The sequence below is a fragment of the Sminthopsis crassicaudata genome, chromosome 3, assembly GCF_048593235.1.
Source record: "Sminthopsis crassicaudata isolate SCR6 chromosome 3, ASM4859323v1, whole genome shotgun sequence".
Classification (NCBI taxonomy): Eukaryota; Metazoa; Chordata; class Mammalia; order Dasyuromorphia; family Dasyuridae; genus Sminthopsis; species Sminthopsis crassicaudata.
The window spans coordinates 373,070,936-373,092,453 of NC_133619.1; the positions used below are offsets into that span (position 1 = coordinate 373,070,936).

Sequence of the window (21,518 nt, forward strand, 5' to 3'; positions counted from 1 at the left end):
TATTTTTTTCTAATTTTTGTTTGTTATTGTTTTGCATATATTGGCTTACTTCCTGTTTGTTACATATGCTCTTTGTGAAATGCATTTGCTAGAAAGGGAATACAGCCTTGTATATATAGCTTAAAATACTGCTTGACCAATAAAGGTTATTAATCAGGAAAAATTATTTAGGGGGCATGTAGACTACAATCTGAACCAAATTATAAATGTAATTGGTAAATGTTTAACAAGGTAAAATAAAATAAAGAAAATATTTCATTTTAGAATGAAATTAATATGTAGCCTACAGAGGTTCTTATGTATAGAGTAGTGGTCCTATTGTTATTTGAATTAGGTACCACATATATAGATATACTTCCCTTGTCTTGTACTTGAACAGTTGTATTTTTTTGACTCAAGCATAAAATTTTCCTTTAATACATATTGAAAATTCTTGATTTTATTAAATTTAATCCTTTCACTCTAGCCTGTTGAAAACTTTTTTGATCCCAACTCTGTTCTCCAATATGCTAGCTATTCCTCCCAACTATGGATTATTAGAAATTTTAATAAAATGTCTATTTACGTATTATTCTTAAATATTTCATCATATATGCATTCATCTAAGTCAAGCAGTAAATACTGTACACCACAAAGAACAGATCATTTGGGTCTTTTATTGGTGACTTTTCCCCAGAAGTACAAGGATCTATTTATTACCCCTCTTTGGGTTTGTTCCATAAGTAATTCATCTTAATGATAGATTTATTTGTTAAAGTAGAGAACAACACAAGGCTCAGATTTTTGATATTCTATTATTTCCATTTAAAAGACAGATTTCCTCATGATTATGGAATATAACTATGCAATGGTTAATATCAGATCAAAATGTTCATTCACATCTTAATTTTTAAAGTTTGAATGAGCCCTTCTCTTCCAACTTTTTCTTTATTTTGATAATCCAGACTTGTGATATTATTTGTTTGGGGACTTTTCAGTGTAGAAACTTAACTTGACTTAGTATATCTACCACTATTTTACATCTTATCACTTTGGAGAGTTACTCGGGATATTAATATGACACGTATCAAAGATAGGATTTAATCCAAGATTCTTCTGATTATAAAATTAGTCCTCTATCTCAAAAATTTTTAAACTCTGGTTTGTGACCCCATATGGGGTCATGTAACTGAATGTAGGGTAAAATTTGATAAATAAAATTTTCTGAATACAATAATCAAAAAATAATTTAAAATCAAATATGTAATAATCCAAGATGTTTCTGGCAAAACTTAGCCATGTTGCATGGTGTGACTTCACTACAGTCTTGATTCTAAACACTGCGCATTGTATATGGAGAAACACTGCCAGAAACACCTTGGCTCAGATTTGAGGCAGGATTGTATAAAAATTTCTTCACTAGATGAAGTGGCTAAGATCACAGAAAAAAGACCCAAGGTTATATAGCATAGCTAGTCAGTATCCTAGAATGCAGGTTTTAATTTTCCATTTTAAGTGTTTTTTAATTGTCATAAACATAATTTTAGTGACTGAAGGGATGGTTGAATGGGGAACTTCAAACAATCAATTGAAACATTTGGGCACTTATTTTTTAGGGTATGGGTTATTCATTGTTTTGTTTTGTTTTTCCAAATGCTTAGCTTATACTGATCTAACTGCTCATGGGTACCTTTTTCAGAGAGAAGGCTAGAGGATACTCAACTCCATTCATTATTTATTTTTTTCATTTTGTTACTGTTAAATGACTAGAGTTGAGAGGTAGAATGGATACAAAGGAAGAAGAAACTATAACTCTTAGCCGAAGAGAACATTTATATCATGAATTTCATTTAGTTCCATTTAGCAAGGCATTCTTAAACTTTCCTTACTTTGAGTCATGATGAATTAATTATACTGAAAATGACATCTTTAAGGAAATACAAGAAAAGAACTTCCTTAGCATAAAATCAAACCTCTTCATACATATAATATTTTAGATTTTACTTTCACTAATATCCAATAAAAAAAACTTATTGTCTTGCTTCACTGAGGAATGTGAACATGTTTTTGAGCTCTTGAATGCTAACTGTACTGGGGAACACAAACTCTGAAATTACTACTAAGCTGGAAAGATTTCCTATAAAGAAGTCCAGTAATGAAGTGTACATCTGTCACTTTGGAACCAGTCCAGCTAAGTTTACAAAGGCTCATTAACAAAATGTTGGACAATGGGTGATAAATTTCTCCTTTGACAGCAACTTTTAAAGAGTGACTATCATATTTTAGAGGGGTTACAATATGTTTCAGTGGAAGCAATATTCATATTAACTATGTCATAGATTCTTAAATTATCCCTATATCTGTGTTATATAGTAGAAAGTGCTATAGATTGAAAGTCAAAAGACAGGTTCAGCCACAAGACATTTAACTTCTCTAGGTTTCAGTAGCCTCATGTATAAAACAAGAGAATCAAACTAGAGAATCTTTAAATGCCTTTCTAGCTTTAGATTCCAGGAAGTTTTATTCAATTAACCACATAATCAAAGGAAGATTAGATTTGGTTATGAAATTTTAAAATGTTGTTGGAAAATATATAAAATAAGAATGTACTTATTCCTGTTATGTGTGACTTTGTAATATAAGATTGACTCTGTAAGTCAAGTACAAATAACAGCTTTAATTCCTTACCATATTCATATCTATTCATACCTTAGTCTGACTGAATTCTGTTGAGTAAATATGTTCCAGAATGTTGGAGGAACTAGAATTCCTCTCTCTCTCCCTGCTTTCTTCCTTCTCTTCCTCCCTCCTTCTTTCACTCTTCTCCTCCTCCTTCTTCTCCTCTCCTTCTCTCTCTGTGTCTGTCTCTCTATCTGTCTGTCTCTGTTTCTCTGTCTCTCTGTCTCTCTTTCTCTCTCCCATGATTTCAAATATATATCAAACTTTCATCTTATACTCTGAAACCCACTTCTACATTCCACATTTCTAACTACCTGATGGGCCTCTTCACCTGGGTATTCTACCAGGAGCTTGAACTTATAGCATTAATATTTGAATTCATTATTTCCCCTAAATTTGTTCTTCTTAGCAACTATATCACTCCTATTAATAGCACCATCATTTTCTCAGTAACACAGGTTTGAAACTAAATAGCCAACTTTGACTATCAATTCACTCCCCTTCAACTCCTCCCCCCCCACATGCACACACATAATAATCAATTCCCAAGATTCAGATTCTGTATCTTCTACACCTACCCTTTCTCTCTAATCATACTATTATATTTTGATTTTTGGTCTTCTCCTCCTATGAGATAAGAACATTAAAATGTCTTCCTAAAGAATCTCTCTGTTCTCTTGGAATTAGCCTAGTTTTACACGATCTGTCAGGTCCCTTTTTTTATTGTTCCTCAAATTATGATATCACTTAGAGACTTGTCTGAAGCATAAAAGGTTAAATGACTCACCTATTATAAGTCAGCTAGTGCTGGTCAGAAGCAAGATTTCAATAAAGGTCTTACTAACAGTGAGATCGGTCCTCTCTCCATTATATTATTTCTCATTATTAGCAACATTGTTACAGAATCCAAAATAAAGATGAACATTCACAAATCCATTGGGATATTTCAATTAAACATATATATTTTTAAAGATTACATTTTGTTTTCCTAAATTCCTGCTTTAATTAAAATGGTAGAGTTTTCTGATTTTTTTTTCTGTAAGGTACAACACAAATGCTTTGGTTCTAAAAAAAGATTATTTTAGTAGCATATATAATTATTCCACAGTAAGAAGTGGATACTTTTTTTATTAAAAAGATTTCAAAAACCCAACCTAAGAAATTGTAGCATAGAAATATATGTAAATATTATTTGAAAAACATTTACAATCTTACATATTCCCTTGGTCCATGGTGTTAACTACACCAATTTCTTTAATAACACCACTGGAATCAAAGGTTCAATTCTTATCCCTGCCCCTTTCATCTATACATCTGGGTTGTGATTATTTTTTTTTAATTAGATCTCTGAATTCATTAGTGTAGAGAAATCCCTCTATCAATGATGACTATGTTATAATGTTAGAGAATTGCCTAGGACAGTAGCATATCAAATGATCTGGTGGGCCACATAGCCAATATTTGCCAGAGACAGGGCTCAAGTGCATTTATTCCTGAGTTCAAGGCCAGTTCTCTATTTAATTTGCCTCTACCACACCAATGTAAGAAGGAAAAAAAATATTTTTCCCTTGCATACCATATTAAGGTAACAACAACAACAACAACCACAACCACAACCACAATAGAAGAATAAGAGGAGGAAAGAAGCAGCAATGTCAGTATTGATCATAACAACAACAGCTAGAATTTATAAACCAGTTCACAAATATTATCTTATTTTTATCCTCACATTAACTCTGGAGAGTTAATGCTATTATTACCTCCATTTTAGACATCAGGAAACAGGAGCAAACAGAAAAGTGACTTCCTAAGGCAAGTATCTAATACTGATTTAAAAGTACATCTTCCTCACTCCATATCCAATGCTCCATACAGACTGCATGTTAAACATTGTGGAATAAATACTGAATCAGGAATCAGAAACCTGCTTTCAAAATTGGATTTTGCTAGTCACATTATCTCTTTGAAGTTTTGAAGTGTCTTTTTACTCTGTTTACATATCTATAAGATTAAATGGGCTGGACTAGATCACTAAAGATCCCAAAGGTCCTTTAAAATTCTAATCCTATGAACAAATGGTTATTTAGAATTGTTACTTTGCATAATTGGACAGAATATCTTGATATTATTAAATCCATTAAGGAAATATTCATGTTTTAACCCATTTATTTGGGTGGAAAGTTTCTTAGAGGCATAAATCAAAAATTCAAATGGTTTATTAATAAGTGGTATAAATTAAAATGTACAAGGCATAAAGGCATAAAAGATATAAAACATTTGTCTCAAAATATTTTTATAACTAAAGGGGTAAAAATGAGAGAAATCAACATTCAGTCATTGGTGGAGATGAGGGGTACAAGCCAAATACAATGCAAAGTAGAAATAAAAGAGTAAAAAAAAATCTGTGAGATTTTCTTTTCAAGTAATAGAAAATTTTTCAATTAAAATATTGGAAGTATAGTTTTCCTCTATGCCTGCTTTTTTTCTTTTTTAAAAAATTTTTAGGCACTACTTCTCAGACAGTTTAGGTTAAATCCCTCTAGAAACTAGAGTCAGATTCATTAAAGGTTTGTTCTAAGACTTTGAATTTCTAATGAACACAAAGAATAGGTTAGCAGAATTGAATGCTCTTCTCTGGTTGTATTTATTTATTGACAGAACAATCTGCACATTATAGATAATTGTGAGTTTAAGTGACTATGAAACCTTAATTCAATAAAAGAGAGTTTCAGAGTCAAACAATTGTAGAGTCAGATGGACCTTTAGAGGTTATGTAATGGAACATTTTAAAGATGAGGAATTTGAAAGCCAGAATAGATAAGTGACCAGTTTGAGTGACTAATGATATTTAAATATTATAATAATGTCCTGATTTAATCTATTTCTTATTACATTGAAATAAAGTCCAGGTTGAAAATTCTCCATACAATATATTTGATAAATTGACTTGTTTAATTTATGTCCCTATCTTGTAAATCTAATTTTTCAAGATATTAGTGAAGTTTGGCTGTTTTGTTTTTGTTTTTGGTTTTGGTTTTGGTTTTGGTTTTTTTTCTCTACAACTTTTTTCTTATGGAAACTATCCAATTAAAGAAAATTAGGTTAAGGAATTCATTAATTGCTTATTATCCAACTTCTAGACATCTGAGTGCATATATTTGGTCAGATTCACATCTATAAACATTCTTCAAAATAATTTTATCTCCATAATTTGGAACAATCATTCCTCTGAATATGGCCTTTTCTTTTAACTTTTTGCTGTCTAACATCCAGGAAAGTTTATCTCACAAAAGTTCTGCCCTTTAACATGGTGGATTTCTAATCAGCATTTATGAAGCCACATAATTATGACATTAAGTATCTGAAAATATCACTTTAAAAATAATCTAAGCCCCCAAAATTTTCATAGATGAAAAGTCTATGAAAAAAAGAGGAAGAAAAAGTACTCATGGTCTGTTGTCTCAGGGGTAGCAGCACCAGTTAACCCACAAAAAAAATCATTTCGTGGGTCTCAGAACAGACATCTTTGATGCGATTAGTGTACAAACAGCTATTTGGGCAAAAGACATGATATAAAGTGAAGATTCTGTGAACCAAAACAACCTCATCGATTTTAGAGCAATTCGAAACAAAGAAACATCAGTTTTCTAAATGGCATAAGAGGTAAAGGAAAAAGAAACTACTGAAATAATGGAGAGTGAGGAAGAATGCAAGATTATAACATTATTAAACATCTTGCACTGTCTTTGCATGCATAACCACCCATTCCTCTTCTCTGGCCACTTGGAAAGCATGAACAATTGTTAAATATTCTAATTTGGTGATTGGATATTGCTCATTTCTGATCATGGTGCTCCTAGACTTTCCAATTGGATCTTTGAGAATCCAACAGATCATCACAAAAGAAGGCATAATGACCCTACAACATGGGGAGTGGGGGAACAGGACTTTTCCAGAGCAGGTGACTTTTTTTTTGGCAAGTAGCAGAATTGTCTAAATTACATTACCAACACATCATTTACCAAAACATCATTAAATTTTGATGTAAGACAACTTATTTCCTGACCTCTCCTTAATTAGATAAAAATGCTTTCTGAACCACAAATCCTTGAATGAAAGCATCAAAACAGAATTTGGAAAGAGAATATTTTGGGCTCACCATTGTTCCTTCCCTTCTACTTCGGGCAACTTCTCGCTGCAGGCGAGCCACAGCCAACTTCTCCCTGAGAGGAAGAAAAAACCATGAATAGTGTTTCATTTTTTTTTCAGAGCAGACAAAATGAAACATTTACATGGCAATGTTACATTTGTTTGATATCTACAGGATCACTCCCTTCTTGGCAAAGCTCTCTTCCTTGACCAGGTTTGTTTTATAAAATTTTTGAGGGATTATACAGAATTGTGTTGTTTTCATGTGATGATCATGAAATGTAAAATCACTTCCCTCTTCTGATCAGGTGGTTACAAAATAGGATTAAATATTTCCTATGTGATTCTTGTTTTTTATTAATGTAGTTATATCATTCATAAATTGTTTTTTCTATCATGTTTCAATTTTCTTTCGTTAAACAAAATTTGCTGATACCTTTTTTTTTAAACACTTAAATGTCTCCATTTATTTCCCTGTTTCTATTCCATCCACAAATAAAAGAATGTGTATAATGTTTCATTAAATATGAAAATATAGATTTGAAAAAGAATATTTGTAATATAACAGTTTATCTCAAGTACTCAATTCATGACAATTCCATTTGTAGTCAATATTTTTAGGAACCTATTCAATGATAAAGTGAGATCCAAATATATTTTCAGAATATATCAATTATAATAAATATTCCAATTATATTTAGTGAAAAGTAGTCCTACCTAGAGGAAAGAGCCTTGGACTAGGAATTAGCACTTGATCAGCTCTAATGCAGACCTTCCCAATAACTAATTGTATGATCTTAAACAAATTACAATCTATTGTCTCTAAGGATCTCAGTTGGCTCATGTCTAAAATGAGATGAAAATCATTTCATTCATGTTTCTTAATAGTCATACTATGGTGAAGATAATACTAAATTTTATAGGGAAGCTTTAAATTTGAACAAACCATTTCTGGTGTCCAGAATTGTTAGTTGTTAATCATAACTTAGATTATTCAGGAAGAGATCATTACATATCATATAAATGTACAACAATTCATTACAGAGGAAGGAGAAAAGAAGTAATGTGCCATAGTGTATAGAACACTGGAGCTGGGATCAGGAACACTTGAGTTCATATCTTAACACAAGCATTTATTAGTTGTTACTTCCTGAAAATTATACTAAATTTCTGTACCTTAAAGATGTCCACCTTATTGTGGATTTTACATAACCCTCTTTAAATCAAGGATAGAGAATTTCAGGCACATAATCTGGATATATCCATCAATCTAATTTCTTCTGGATTTTTTTATGTTTATGGAATAATTATCTTGAAACAGTATCTCTATTTGTGCTAATCATTTTAAAACTAAAACATTTTTAATCTCCAGGAGAAGTAGTCTAAAAAGTCCACAAAGATCAAATATAATACCATGAAATCTGATTCTGTGACTCTCTCTAAGTACCTGTTTTATTGTGCCTGGCCAGATTACATTTTTTTAAAATTATAACTTTATTGACAGAACATATGCCTGGGTAATTTTTTACATTATCACTTGCAATAGCTTCTGTTCCAACTTTTCCCTTCCCTCCCTCCACCCTCTTTCCTAGATGGCAAGCAGTCTTATATATGTTGAATATGCTATAGTATATCCTAGATACACTATATATGTGCAAAATTGAATAGTTCTCTTGTTGCATAGGAAGAATTGGATTCAGAAGGTAAAAATAATCTGGGAAGAAAAACAAAAATGCAAACAGTTTACACTCATTTCCCAATGTTCCTTTTCTGAGTGTAGCTGATTCTGTCCATCATTGATCAACCGGAACTGAATTAGATCTTCTCTTTGTTGAAGATATCCACTTCCATCAAAATACATCCTCATACAAGTATCATTTTTGAAGTGTATAATGATCTCCTGGTTCTGCTCATTTCACTCAGCATCAGTTCATGTAGGTCTCTCCAAGCCTCTCTGTATTCATCCTGCTGCTCATTTTTTATAGAACAATAATATTCCATAACATTCATATGCCATAATTTACCCAACCATTCTCCAATTGATGGGCATCCATTCATTTTCCAGTTTCTAGCCACTACAAAAAGAGCTGCCACAAACATTTAGGCACATACAGGTCCCTTTCCCTTCTTTAGTATTTCCTTGGGATATAATCCCAGTAGTAGCACTGCTGGATCAAAGGATATGCACAGTTTGATAACTTTTTGGACATAATTCCAGATTGCTCTCCAGAATGGTTGGATTCTTTCCCAACTCCACCAACAATGCATCAGTGTCCCAGTTTTCCCACATCCTCTCCAACATTCGTCATTATTTGTTCCTGTCATCTTAGCCAATCTGACAGATGTGTAGTGCTATCTCAGAGTTGTCTTAATTTGCATTTCTGTGATCAATAGTGATTTGGAACACTTTCATATGAGTGGAAATAGTTTCAATTTCATAGTCTGAGAATTGTTTATATCCTTTCACCATTTATCAATTGGAGAATGGATTGCTTTCTTATAAGAGTCAATTCTCTCTATATTTTGGAAATGAGGCCTTTATCAGACCTTTAACTGTAAAATGTTTTTCCCCCAGTTTGTTGCTTCCCTTCTAATTTTGTTTGCATTAATCTTATTTGTACAAAGGCTTTTTAATTTGATGTAATCAAAAATTTCTATTTTGTGACCTCTAGTTCTTCTTTTGTACAAATTCCTTCCTTCTCCACAAGTCTGAGAGATAAACTATCCTATGTTCCTCTAATTTATTTATGATCTCGTTCTTTATGCCTAAATCATGGACCCATTTTGATATTATCTTGGTATATGTTGTTAAGTATGGGTCCAGCCAGATTACATTTTAAAAGTTGTTGTCTGTGTGTGTCTCATACTTATACATGCATGAGAAAAACAATGCCTAATTTTTAAAATTTATTTAAAATTATATCTATATATAACATGTGCATTCTATATGTATATGTACACATATATACATATGTGCACATCCTTATATGCTGTGTGTGTGTGACTCTCATATAATTCCATGTACCAGGAAAATGTCTAAATTCTCTGCATAGGGTTGTTCTAATTTCTTCAGTTTTACTATGGCTGATCTTGACAGATTCATGAAATTAGGATCAGGAGCCCTGAGAAGAAGAAAATTGGTTCTAAGAAGAGCACACTTAGGAGCAGTGGCATTTAGTGCTCATTAAATGCTAGTTGATTGAACTCTTCAATTTTAATCAGTTTGTATATTGCTGACATATTATTAGGAAGGTAGCATATCCAATAATGTGAAACCATGGTCAGATTACTTGTATTAATTAAGGAAACAGGAAAAGTCATAAGATAATTACCATAAAGCAGAGATTCTGCTAGGGGATAATGGTTACTCTATTCCCTCTTCTAAGAGCTGTTTTTGTTTTGTTTTGCTTTGTTTTCTTGTTTTAAAGCAAGATTTGAAGGACAAAGCCTAATTATTCACCAAGAAAATGTGGCATATATGAAAAAGAGACTATTATACCAAGAGACGTTTTTTAAACCTAGAAATGGAGAAAAGAACAATATTTTTCCCTTTTGATAACAATATCAATTAACCTAAATTCAAAGGAAAAAATGACATAATCTACAGACAGGCTATCTCCAAATGCGTTGTACAAAAGAACTCTTTAACTTAAATGTCTGGAACCTAAGACCTTGCTAAAATTATACTTACATATACACATATGTGCATGTGTCCATATACATGTATATATGAAAGATATATAAAAAGTGTGCACATATGTGTATTACATATTTAATATGATATAAAAGTTAATTTAAAAGCACTATTCAGTTTTAATAGGAGTCAGACGATGGCCAATTCTTGTTCTAGCTACTTTCATATTGAGTTGCTATCTGTCATCTATTAATATATACCACGGGAAAAAATAATCTAATCATTTCAATTTTTCTATAGTTTTTAGTGAGAAAATTTATTTATAAAATCTAAAAATTAAAAAAAAATACTTCTCATCTCAACTGTACCTTTTTTAAAGTTTACAATTCAGGAAAATGGCAATCACTTTGAAATGGTTATCTATAAAAGTATCAACATTACTGAATTATTTAGTTTGTAAAACACCTTACTGGCAAAACAGAATCAGGTGCTGGAAAATTATAATGTAGTATATAGAGTATGGTTTTTGAATCAGGAAGACTTGAATTCAAATTCTATCTGCACCACTTAAAAGCTATGTAATTAAGTATATTTTAAACCTCTTTGGACCCTAGCTTCTTTATTCATAAAATAGGCATAATAATCACAATAGTTAAAACTTCACAGAAGTACTGTAAGAGTAAACAGAGAAAAATCTATGGAATATGCTATATACATGTAAGTTACTACTATTATTGTTGATATAATAGGAACAGAGACAGTTGCAAATTAATGAATGTAATGTGTAAACATAGAATGTCCTAGAAAGGCATAATTTCTTGGAAAATATACCTTTATCTCTTAAAGTCCACACACACACACACACACACACACACACACACACACACACACATACACCACACAAAATTATTTAACTATTTAACTGTTTGGGAACTATACCATTATTGCATAGGTTTTTAAGTTAACAAACACAAACTAGTATTCTGAGCAAAAATGACACCCTGAAACTATGTCTTTGTTGAAAAATATTTTATAAAATTGGTTTAAATTATATTTCAAAGGTAATAGGAATATCAGTTGAATCTTGCCTATATCTAAAATTTTGTTTTTTTTCCAAATGCTCTTCTTGGAACTCTCTCTCTCCCAATCTTTCTGACTCTATCAATGTTTAAGTCTATTTCACCATGTCTCTGTCTCTCTTTGTCTCTGTCATTGTCTGTTTCTTTATCTCTGTTTCTCTGTGCATCTCTATGTGGTTCTGGTGATGTTTCAAGAGATTTTCTTCTATACTAAAATTCTGACACTTCTGGTTTAACATGGAGGAATGGGTTATGATTGATGAATAGAAAAATGCACCTGTAGTCATATTTTCAGGTTTGTAGGATTTGCTATCTCAATGTTACCTATATCCATGGGAAAAAAGGTGGTGGTGGGGTTATGACGCTTCTGTATTTGAGTCTGATAATCTCTTTTCATTTGGGTTCACTGATCCTTTCTTTTCTATTTTTAAGAACTATATATGACTGGTATACTAACTATAACTTTTTAATGCAAATTCAAAGTTCTTTGGCACTATTTTTGTGAAAAAATCTGATACCTGCCTTTTGTAAAGGTAAAATGACACAAAAATATCTAATCCTATTTTAAGACCTTACTTCACATGCTGGAAAGTGTCAATTGCATTTAGTTTTATTAAGTTCTCTTAGTAGAAAATGGAATGATATACTATAAAGTGTGGAGGAGGGTGACAATTTCAAAACAAAGGCTTAAGGATGTTTCAGGAGAGATAGGTACAAGAGTTATTTATTTTTCTTTACAATAGTAGAAAAGGAATAAAAATGTTCACATGGTAGAACAAAAATGATTATGACAAGCTCAAACTCTTGTCAATGGAAAAATTCCCCTCACAGAAGATCTATTAAATAGAGTCCCTATTCCCATCCAATTTTATACCTGAATGGAGAATTATACTAAGGTTTATCAAATCCTTCAAGATGGGACCATATTCAAGATACGGCCCATAGTCAAACAACTTCAATATCCAATTGTTCTGGACCAATAGGGAGATTAATATATAAGAAAGCCTATAATTACAAAAAATATGTGGTAAAGAGTACTTAAAAAAAAAGGATTTGCTTTAGAATGTTTTCCATTGGTAAATTCTGGTAGTTAAATGAGCTTCACTTAATTAAAAATAAAAACTTTTCCTGTGATTCATGAATTTCCAAGTACCAGTCACTTGCCTAAAAACAATAACCATATTTTTTGCCCACATTTCCTCATGGTGTCTGTAAGCCAAGGATGTTAGCAACATGTAAAATCCCCCAAATGTCAATGTCAGAAAGATCTGTGCATGAGAAGAAAAAAAACTTTCTCCAATGAGAAACAGCTTTTCAATTGGCATATAGTCAGTTTGTGATGTGTGGAGACCTCAAAGTTAAGGGCACTACGTAGCCATCTGTTGCACGAGTGTCGAAAGCCAGGCCTGTCTGGAGACAAATCAATTTTATGTTACCACTTTAAATGGCCTGCCAGCTCATCCACCCATCCCCTGAATGAAACCACTGTGTACTCAAGTCTTTTACCAGGCAGATGGTTACCTTCAGTTAAGATGCCCTTGATGGAAGAACAGAAATGTCACTCTGTTTAAGTGTGACAAATAAGGTTTTCTACTATCAATCTCCATTTGTGAAGAATTGTTTCTACACACTTTAAATCTGATTACCCCCAAAATACAGAAGATGAACAATTCCTTTCTAAAAGATTGTGTGTGTGTGTAGGTGTGACTCACTTTAAGTAAACTGTTATAGAATCTCATTTCACTATAATCTAAGCAATTTGAAACTACTAACAGCTACCATTATATTTTATGATTGCTTTTTATATCTCCTCATTATTTTATAAGAAAGACACAAATTATAACTAAACAACTTATTTATAAAGAAAATAAGAATACAATAACTCCTTTGCCCAGCATCCAAAGTCCTCTAAAATGAGAATTCTTAATCTGAGGTCTGTAAACTTAGTTGTTATTTTTTTAATTGGTAAATTTATTTTTTTTTCTTTTCTCTTCTTTTTTTTTTTTTTTTTTTTTTTTTTGAGGCTGGGGTTAAGTGACTTGCTCAGGGTCACACAGCTAGGAAGAGTTAAGTGTCTGAGACCAGATTTGAACTCTGGTCCTCCTGAATTCAAGGCTGGTGCTCTATCCACTGCACCACCTAGCTGCCCCTGGTAAATGTATTTTAATATAATTATTACCTTACATTTGTAATTCTGTGTGCTTTATTTTATATATTTAAAATAATTTTGTGTTCTGTGGAGGGAAGATTTTAGCAGACTTCAAAAGTGAATCATCACATAAAATAAGTTAAGAATATTTGTTGGTGGGGCAGCTAGCAGTAAATAGAGCACCAGCCCTGAAGTCAGCAGGACCTGAATTCAAATGTGATCTCAGACACTTAACACTTTCCAGTTTGTATTTCCACTCATATGAAAGAGTGTTCCAAATCACTACTGATCAGAGAAATGCAAATTAAGACAACTCTGAGATACCACTATACACCTGTCAGATTGGCTAAGATGACAGGAACAAATAATGATGAATGTTGGAGGGGATGTGGGAAAACTGGGACACTGATACATTGTTGATGGAGTTGTGAAAGAATCCAGCCATTCTGGAGAGCAATTTGGAACTATGCCCAAAAAGTTGTCAAACTGTGCATACCCTTTGACCCAGCATTGATGTTATTGGGATTATATCCCAAAGAAATACTAAAGAGTGTAAAGGGACCTGTATGTGCCAAAATGTTTGTGGCAGCTCTTTTTGTTGTAGCTAGAAACTGGAAGTTGAATGAATGTCCATCAATTGGAGAATGGTTGGGTAAATTGTGGTATATGAAGGTTATGGAATATTATTGTTCTGTAAGAAATGACCAGCAGGAAGAATACAGAGAGGCTTGGAGAGACTTAAATCAACTGTTGCTGAGTGAAATGAGCAGAACCAGAAGATCACTATACATTTCAACAACAATACTGTATGAGGATGTATTCTGATGGAAGTGGAAATCTTCAACATAAAGAAGATCCAACTCACTTCCAGTTGATCAATGATGGACAGAAATAACTATACCCAGAGAAAGAACACTGGGAAGCGAATGTAAATTGTTAGCACTACTGTCTATGTACCCAGGTTACTTATACCTTCGGAAGCTAATAATTAACGTGCAACAAGAAAATGGTATTTACACACATATATTGTATCTAGGTTATATTGTAACACATGTAAAATGTATGGGATTACCTGCCATCGGGAGGAGGGAATGGAGGGAGGGAGGGGATAATTTGGAAAAATGAATAAAAAAAATTAAAAAAAAAAAAAAAACACTTTCCAGTTTGTGACTCTGGGCAAATCACTTAACCCCAATTGCCTCAGGAAAAAAAAAAAAGAATATTTGTTGGTGCCTTCCCTGACTTCTCTCCTTCCCCAGTTGACAAATACATCCTCTAAAAAAAATAGCACTTATTTGAGGGTCTTCCCTATTGCGCTGATCATACGACAGGAGTTATTACATTTATCTGTTTTTATCTTTATTTGCTATACTCTAAGTTGCATGAAATCAGGGACCATGCTAAAAAATGAACTTTATATATCTTTCAATTCCTAGGAGATGACTCTCAATATAATAGACATTTAATAATTATCTGTTAAATGAACAAGGTCAACTTTTTAAAAACATTCAATCAATTGTTTTCATCTTATGCAAACCTAGATTTTTAGATATGGAAAGAAACTTAGAGCTCCTCTAGACTCACTTTTTACATTTATAACCTTTGAGAAAGATAAGTGATAATGCTAACCATGATGACACAGAAGTATTGTAAGAGCTGAAGAATTGTCTAAATTAATAAAATATTAAATTATGTTTGAGTAATTTTAGTTTTGTTAATGGCTGTTTTATTTTTTTGTGTAGTGATATGGCCATATTCAAATAATCAGAATATCTATTCTGAACCAAAATTACTGGGTTTTATATATTTTATGTTATTCCTATATAAAACAGAGTTGTGTTCTATCCACTTCATAGTTTTACATCAGGGTTTCATGGAATCATTTATTCCCCACTTACCTTCTCTTCATATTATGTTTTCCTTTCCCCTCGATGTCTTTTGTGCTTCCATGCTAGAGCAGCATGTTTTTCCCAAATACCAAATAGGATTATGGGATCACAAGATTAAAACTTGAAGATACTTTAGAGATTATTTAATTCAATCTTTCTATAGTTCATAAATTAGAAAATTAAGGCCTACAGAAGTTAGTTCTAAATAATGTAGCTGTCACAGAGCTGAAAAGTTCTCTATCTCTGAATCAAGTACAAGGCTCCTGAAAATTTCTTTCAAAGACCTCTGAAATCCCATGTTTATTTCATAAAGCCTCCATTGACTATGGTAGAAAAAAGAAAATGTTTTATGTCTTCTCTCAGCCAATTTAATTTCAACCTCACCTTTTCTCTATATTTGCAGCTTATTTACACCTTTATCCCAATACATTTGCATGTTCTTTCACTTTCAGCACTTCATAAAGTTTGTTTTTATCTTTACTGCTTATACTTTATCAAGGATCCTATCACAAGATGTGATCATAAGTAGAGCTGTATACATCAGTCTTTTATTCATATAATATTTCATTTTCACAGTCAATTTTGGAAGGACCATGGAAAGAATTACATAAGAAAAGTAGCTACACTTACATAGTCTTTGCCCCAGTTCCAATTACTGATGATGTGTGATATTTAGTCATAAAGAAAAATATCTATTCCTAGATCAATCTATCCACTTATCAATTTACCCATCTATTTCAGTGAGAATAAAAATAACAAGAAAACTTATGTACACATTCATAGTATGTTTGTGGTAGCAAGCAACTGAAAACAAGGTGGTACCAATTGACTATAGAATGGCTGAACAAATTCAAGTTTATGTTCAGGTTTAAGTATATGAATGAAACAGAATACAGTTCAAAAAATAATGCATATAAAAAACTAATAGAAACATGGTAATACCTGTATGAATGGATGTTGAGCAAAATATACAGAACTTTAAAAGATATATACCATACATATAAAATATAAAAGAAAAAAATTCAAAAAGGTAAAGTGAGTAATTATGATAAATAGTTTTGGTTCTGAAGAATAAATAATGAAACATACCTCCCTTTTCTCAGTAAGGAGTCAGGAAATCAGGTAGAAAGTTGTATCATCAGAAATCAGTAAGTCATTCCTTGTTTTTTTACTTAACTGTTCAAATTTGTCACAAGAGAAGGTTCATTCTCAAGCACAGGGAACAGTAAAAGATAATTAATAATGGTTGTGATGTAAAAACAAAACAACAATAAAACTTTTTTTCTTAATTTTACTTCTACTGTTTCACTGTAGTTCAGTGGGAAAACACTGAACTTGGAGACAAAGAGCAATGAACTGATTTCAAATCATTCTTATTTTACCGATGAATAAATGAGCTTCAAGGGGGTTGAGTGAACATGATGTAGTATATATAATAGCTAGATATATGTTTGCAGTTAAAAAGACTTGGATTGAAATTCTGTCTCAGATACTTAGTAGATTACTTATTACTTATTACTAATAATACTTATTAGATTGGGCAAGTTACTTATCTGGGACTCAATTTACCTATTTATAAAATGGAGGGGTTGGACTTATGAAGTCCCTTCAGTTTTAAGTTTATGATTCTATCATTAATTTCTGTTCTAGATATATGATCCTATAAAAATGTAAGTAATTTTTTGTTGTTGTTGTTGCTGAAAGGCATGTCACTATGGTTGCTACTATTATTCAAGAAGTAGTCACAGAGAGAATTCAGTAATGTTTGAAACTCCCTAAGTCACAAATCTAGGAAGAATGACCTTTTGAAGATCTTTCTCCTACTCAGTGAGAGTACCCTTCACTCATTTCTTCAATTCCCCCTTTCTCTGGTCTTTGGGAATCAGTGCTCTTCTTTCATCCAGACTTTCATATTATCTACAACAGTATCTGGGACATGAAGACCACTAAGAAAGCTTTCTCTGCCAATATACTCTCATACAAGACAATTATTTCATAGGTTTGATGAATTTTAGAGCTGAAAGGGACCAGAGAGAACAGTCTAACTCCTATTTTATAAATTGGAAGAGCAAACACCAGTGGTTATTTTAGCTTTTATTATAATTTGTAGATCTTTATTTTTCTCTACATTGACTAGAAAGACCACAAATGTCCTATAAAGAACAAAGTGGTTTTTATTCCTGATGTTTTCTTTATTTCTAAATATCAGAAAAAAACTATTTGTGGCCCACACATTTAGAGTATTATGACTGTTTTCATTTATTCTTGTTTCAACTCTTCCTCAAGGCACTCTTTAAATGATACAACACATATATTCTTGAAAGATTTGGGTAAATCATTTATGTTTTTTTGTAAATCAAGCTCTGTAGAAATAATCTTCAAAACATTATCCCAGAAAACATTGTTTCATACTAACCCTTAGTAATACACTATAGCTAAGCTCCACTCTAAATTTATGAAATCATATTGTAACATTTGGCTGATCAGAGTTGTATGCTTAGTGATGATCAGAGCAAGGATTCAATTGATAGTGGCAAGATTCCCATGAAGATTAATTAGCTTGTAGCTATCATACTGGGTACTTTTTGTACAAAAGCATTGCTCCTATGAAACTAACTGCTACATATAACATCTCTTCCATAGTCAATTTTTTATGTAACCAACTAATTAGAGTATACAAATATATAAAATGAGCTAAAGATCTCATGAATGAACTTTTAGGAATATGAAAAGTTCTTACAAATAGCCATCCTTTGATTTATCATTTAAAAACATAAAAATTCCAATGTCCATACTCTTTGCTATTATACAAGGGTACAACTGGAATGTTTTTGATTTGAAGTTTCTGCTTAGGTCAAAATGCTTTAGGAAAGCAGAAGAAAAATTATCCAACCTATGTTTGAAAGAATTATGTTCTGCTTTTAATTTTTGATTAATTGCATAAAAGAGCATGAGAGTAGACAAAACCCTGAACTTTAATTCTGTAACTTCTGTGTATAATTTCTATGAATTTGGGCAAACACTTCTACTTTCTTAGTTTTAATTTCTTCATTTGTAAAATAAAGTAGATGGACATAAGAATTTCAAAAGTCCTTGTCCTTCTCCCATCATTACCAACTACAATGAACCTATGGTCTCTACTGTGTTATTTTCATAAAAATGGCAAAAAGAAATCTAAATTTTAATAACCATTCATTTTATATGTCAAGAACATTTAGGGGTACCCTGAAAGCTTGATGAATGGAGAAGCCAAGATTAAAAAGAAACTATCATCACTCTAATTTCCATCATGAGCCAAAAGAAGAACAGTAAGGCTGTAATCTATGACTGCAAGACCAAAGCCGAATGAGTGGTTATAAGCCATTCTCTTCTCACACTAAGGCCTACTGGGGAGCCAGACACGCCAGAGGGTACAACAATGCTTAGCACCAATTGCACCTGTCAAATGTGCAGATGGAAGAACCGGTGGCAACTGTTTCAAAGTAATGCTTAAATTAATTAGCCTTTTCTAAGCACATCATTTAATTACTAGTCCCCTCTGATATCCAGTCTGTGTGAAGATTTGAGAGAAACTTCAGGATGGGGTTAGATTAGAATAGTTTTCTTTAAACTTTTTCCAACAAATAATGCGTGCTGTCCTAAAACTTTAAAATACCAAAAATTACTCTTTTATTACATGCTTTAGGGGAAGCTATTAACTTCAGTGATATATAAAAGTCAGTAGGTTTATAGTGCTTTCCAAATTGTTGACCTTTACACAATTTTGCTCAGCAATAACCAATAGTCAGCATGAAACAAAACGGGGTTGACATATACACCCCACTGACTTCAAGACCTGTAGCTTAATAATGTTGTGCTGTGCTGATTAAGAAATAAAAGAAAAGATTAGCATTGAGGCTGTTTTTAAAATTCCATGTGTCAGAACATGAGGCTAATAACTTGAGAAAGGAACCCAGAAAATGGAATTCATCTCAATTGCCTGCCTTTTAGCCATAACTAAAGGACTCTTTTCCACATCTTCATCCTTTATGACCTTTCTGCTGTTTCTGACACAGTAGCTAATCTATTTCACTTTTCTTCCCTGGCCATTATAGAATTTTAAGATCTCATTCTATTCTGGTTTTTACCCCAGTTTTTTGAAATGTGGTTATTCTCATTCTTGCCAGATGTCATGAGTATGTTTCAGGGTAGATGTAGCCCTATGGATATCAGAGCCAAAAGCAAGTAGCATAGTGGGGAACCACAAGAATAGCGGGTAGGGCTAATTAGGAGGGAGGGTCACCAGCTGCTCTAACTCCATAAGGGTAATCAGAATTGGATGAGCCAAAGTCATAAAGTAGCTAAACCCAAAGTTTAGCCAAACTATGGAATTGGAAGCTGTAACTAACAAAGTAAGTGAACTATAGAGGATATAAATGAAAAGATATTCTAAGAGGTTTCCCTAAGAACAGCATTACACGAATTAAGTTCTATCTGTGTTTATCACCATTGGAAACAATGCAGACATTGCTATGCAGGTAGGATAGATCACAGTACATAAAATGCTGGAATTATAGTCAGGAAGAACTGGGTTCAAATTCTATTTCTGTCATTTATTAGCTGTATAATCATAGGCAGATGTTGAGCCTCATTTATCTGTAAAATGGGAATAATCATATCTAGACCATCTATCTCGTAGAATTTTTTGTGTGGATTTAAGCTTTAGGATGAAAGCTTTAAGAAACAGCAATGGCGTTATAACACACATAGTAGTCATAGAAACAATGACTGAATAGATGAATAAATGAATTCCCTCTGAAGTTCATAATTTTTAGTAGCTTAGTTCCAATTAAATGATCAAATTCTGAGTCAAAACAGACTGTTTCCATGTGTGTTTATTGCATGAAATATATTTTTTATTCTCACATTTTAAGCAATGGAAAAAAATAATGAAAGGATCTCACCTTTCTTCTTTTCTATTTGAATCATTGCAATGCACTTAAAATATTTTTTCAAAATAATTCCAAATGCATTTTACAGAAGAAAAATATCTCTATGTAATTTAGTTATTTCAGTTTTAATTACTATAACAACATTTTTTTCTTGATTTTAAACAATGTTCAAAATATTCCTTCCAAATTCTTGTTCTCTTTGATTTCTTACAAAACTTTTTCAAAGGAAAGGATAGACCTGATGTTATAAAACAACTCAGACCACAGAACCAAAATCATCTAGTATTTGTCTAACATCTTCTTCCATCTGCCTTTTTTATTTTTGAATAAAATCCCACTGGGAAAATATGGTCTTCCCAGGGAACTTATGTAATACAACAGAATTTTTTGAATAAAGAAGGCTATCATCTTTCACTACTTATGCTCCATTATAAGCATTTACTGTGTATAGTTGGATAAAAAGGTAGGTTCTTCACAAAAATAAATCAATTCTTTAGTCAAGTCTCCAGCTACCTAGCATCACACACCTGTAGCAGTAATCCTTATGTGGCTACTAATTAGAATCCTCAGCTTTCTATTGCCTGTAGCCCAGAAATTTCATTCTGGCTATATTCTGATGAAGAAGGCCCCAAAATATAACTGTGGGCTAAAACAGGCCATCTGTCAAGAGGAAAAAAAATAGATGACTTCTGATTTTATTGAAAAGAATTGATGATATGAAGTGAATGGGAATTTGGCAAAATGAAAACATAACAAATATAAGTTAATTCATTCGACATTTACCAAATACTCTGGGCAAAGCACTATTAAAGTGGACCATAAAAATTTAAAAAATACATTTAAAATATCATCCCTGGTGTATAATAAGTCACAAATTCTAGAGATTAATTCTACTGCCAAAATTTTTGTTTTTTACTTGAAGAAACTGTGTCAGGAGCCAGAAAGAATAAGCTAACATATTACTTCATAATTACAGAATTCTAAACTAATATAATCAAATTTAAGCATTAGGATAATTCTATAGAGGTT

The 21,518-nt window shown here is 32.2% G+C and overlaps 1 protein-coding gene across 5 annotated transcripts in view; it reads right to left on the reverse strand.

Moving 5' to 3' along the window:
* The window catches only part of NCKAP5 (NCK associated protein 5), a 939,808-nt gene that overhangs the window by 551,545 nt on the left and 366,745 nt on the right, over positions 1-21,518 (reverse strand). For all 5 annotated transcript variants that reach the window (XM_074301873.1, XM_074301870.1, XM_074301872.1 and 2 more), the window contains one exon: positions 6,818-6,881. In XM_074301873.1, the coding sequence (XP_074157974.1) occupies positions 6,818-6,881 (64 nt within the window). The remainder of the gene's footprint in view (positions 1-6,817; positions 6,882-21,518) is intronic.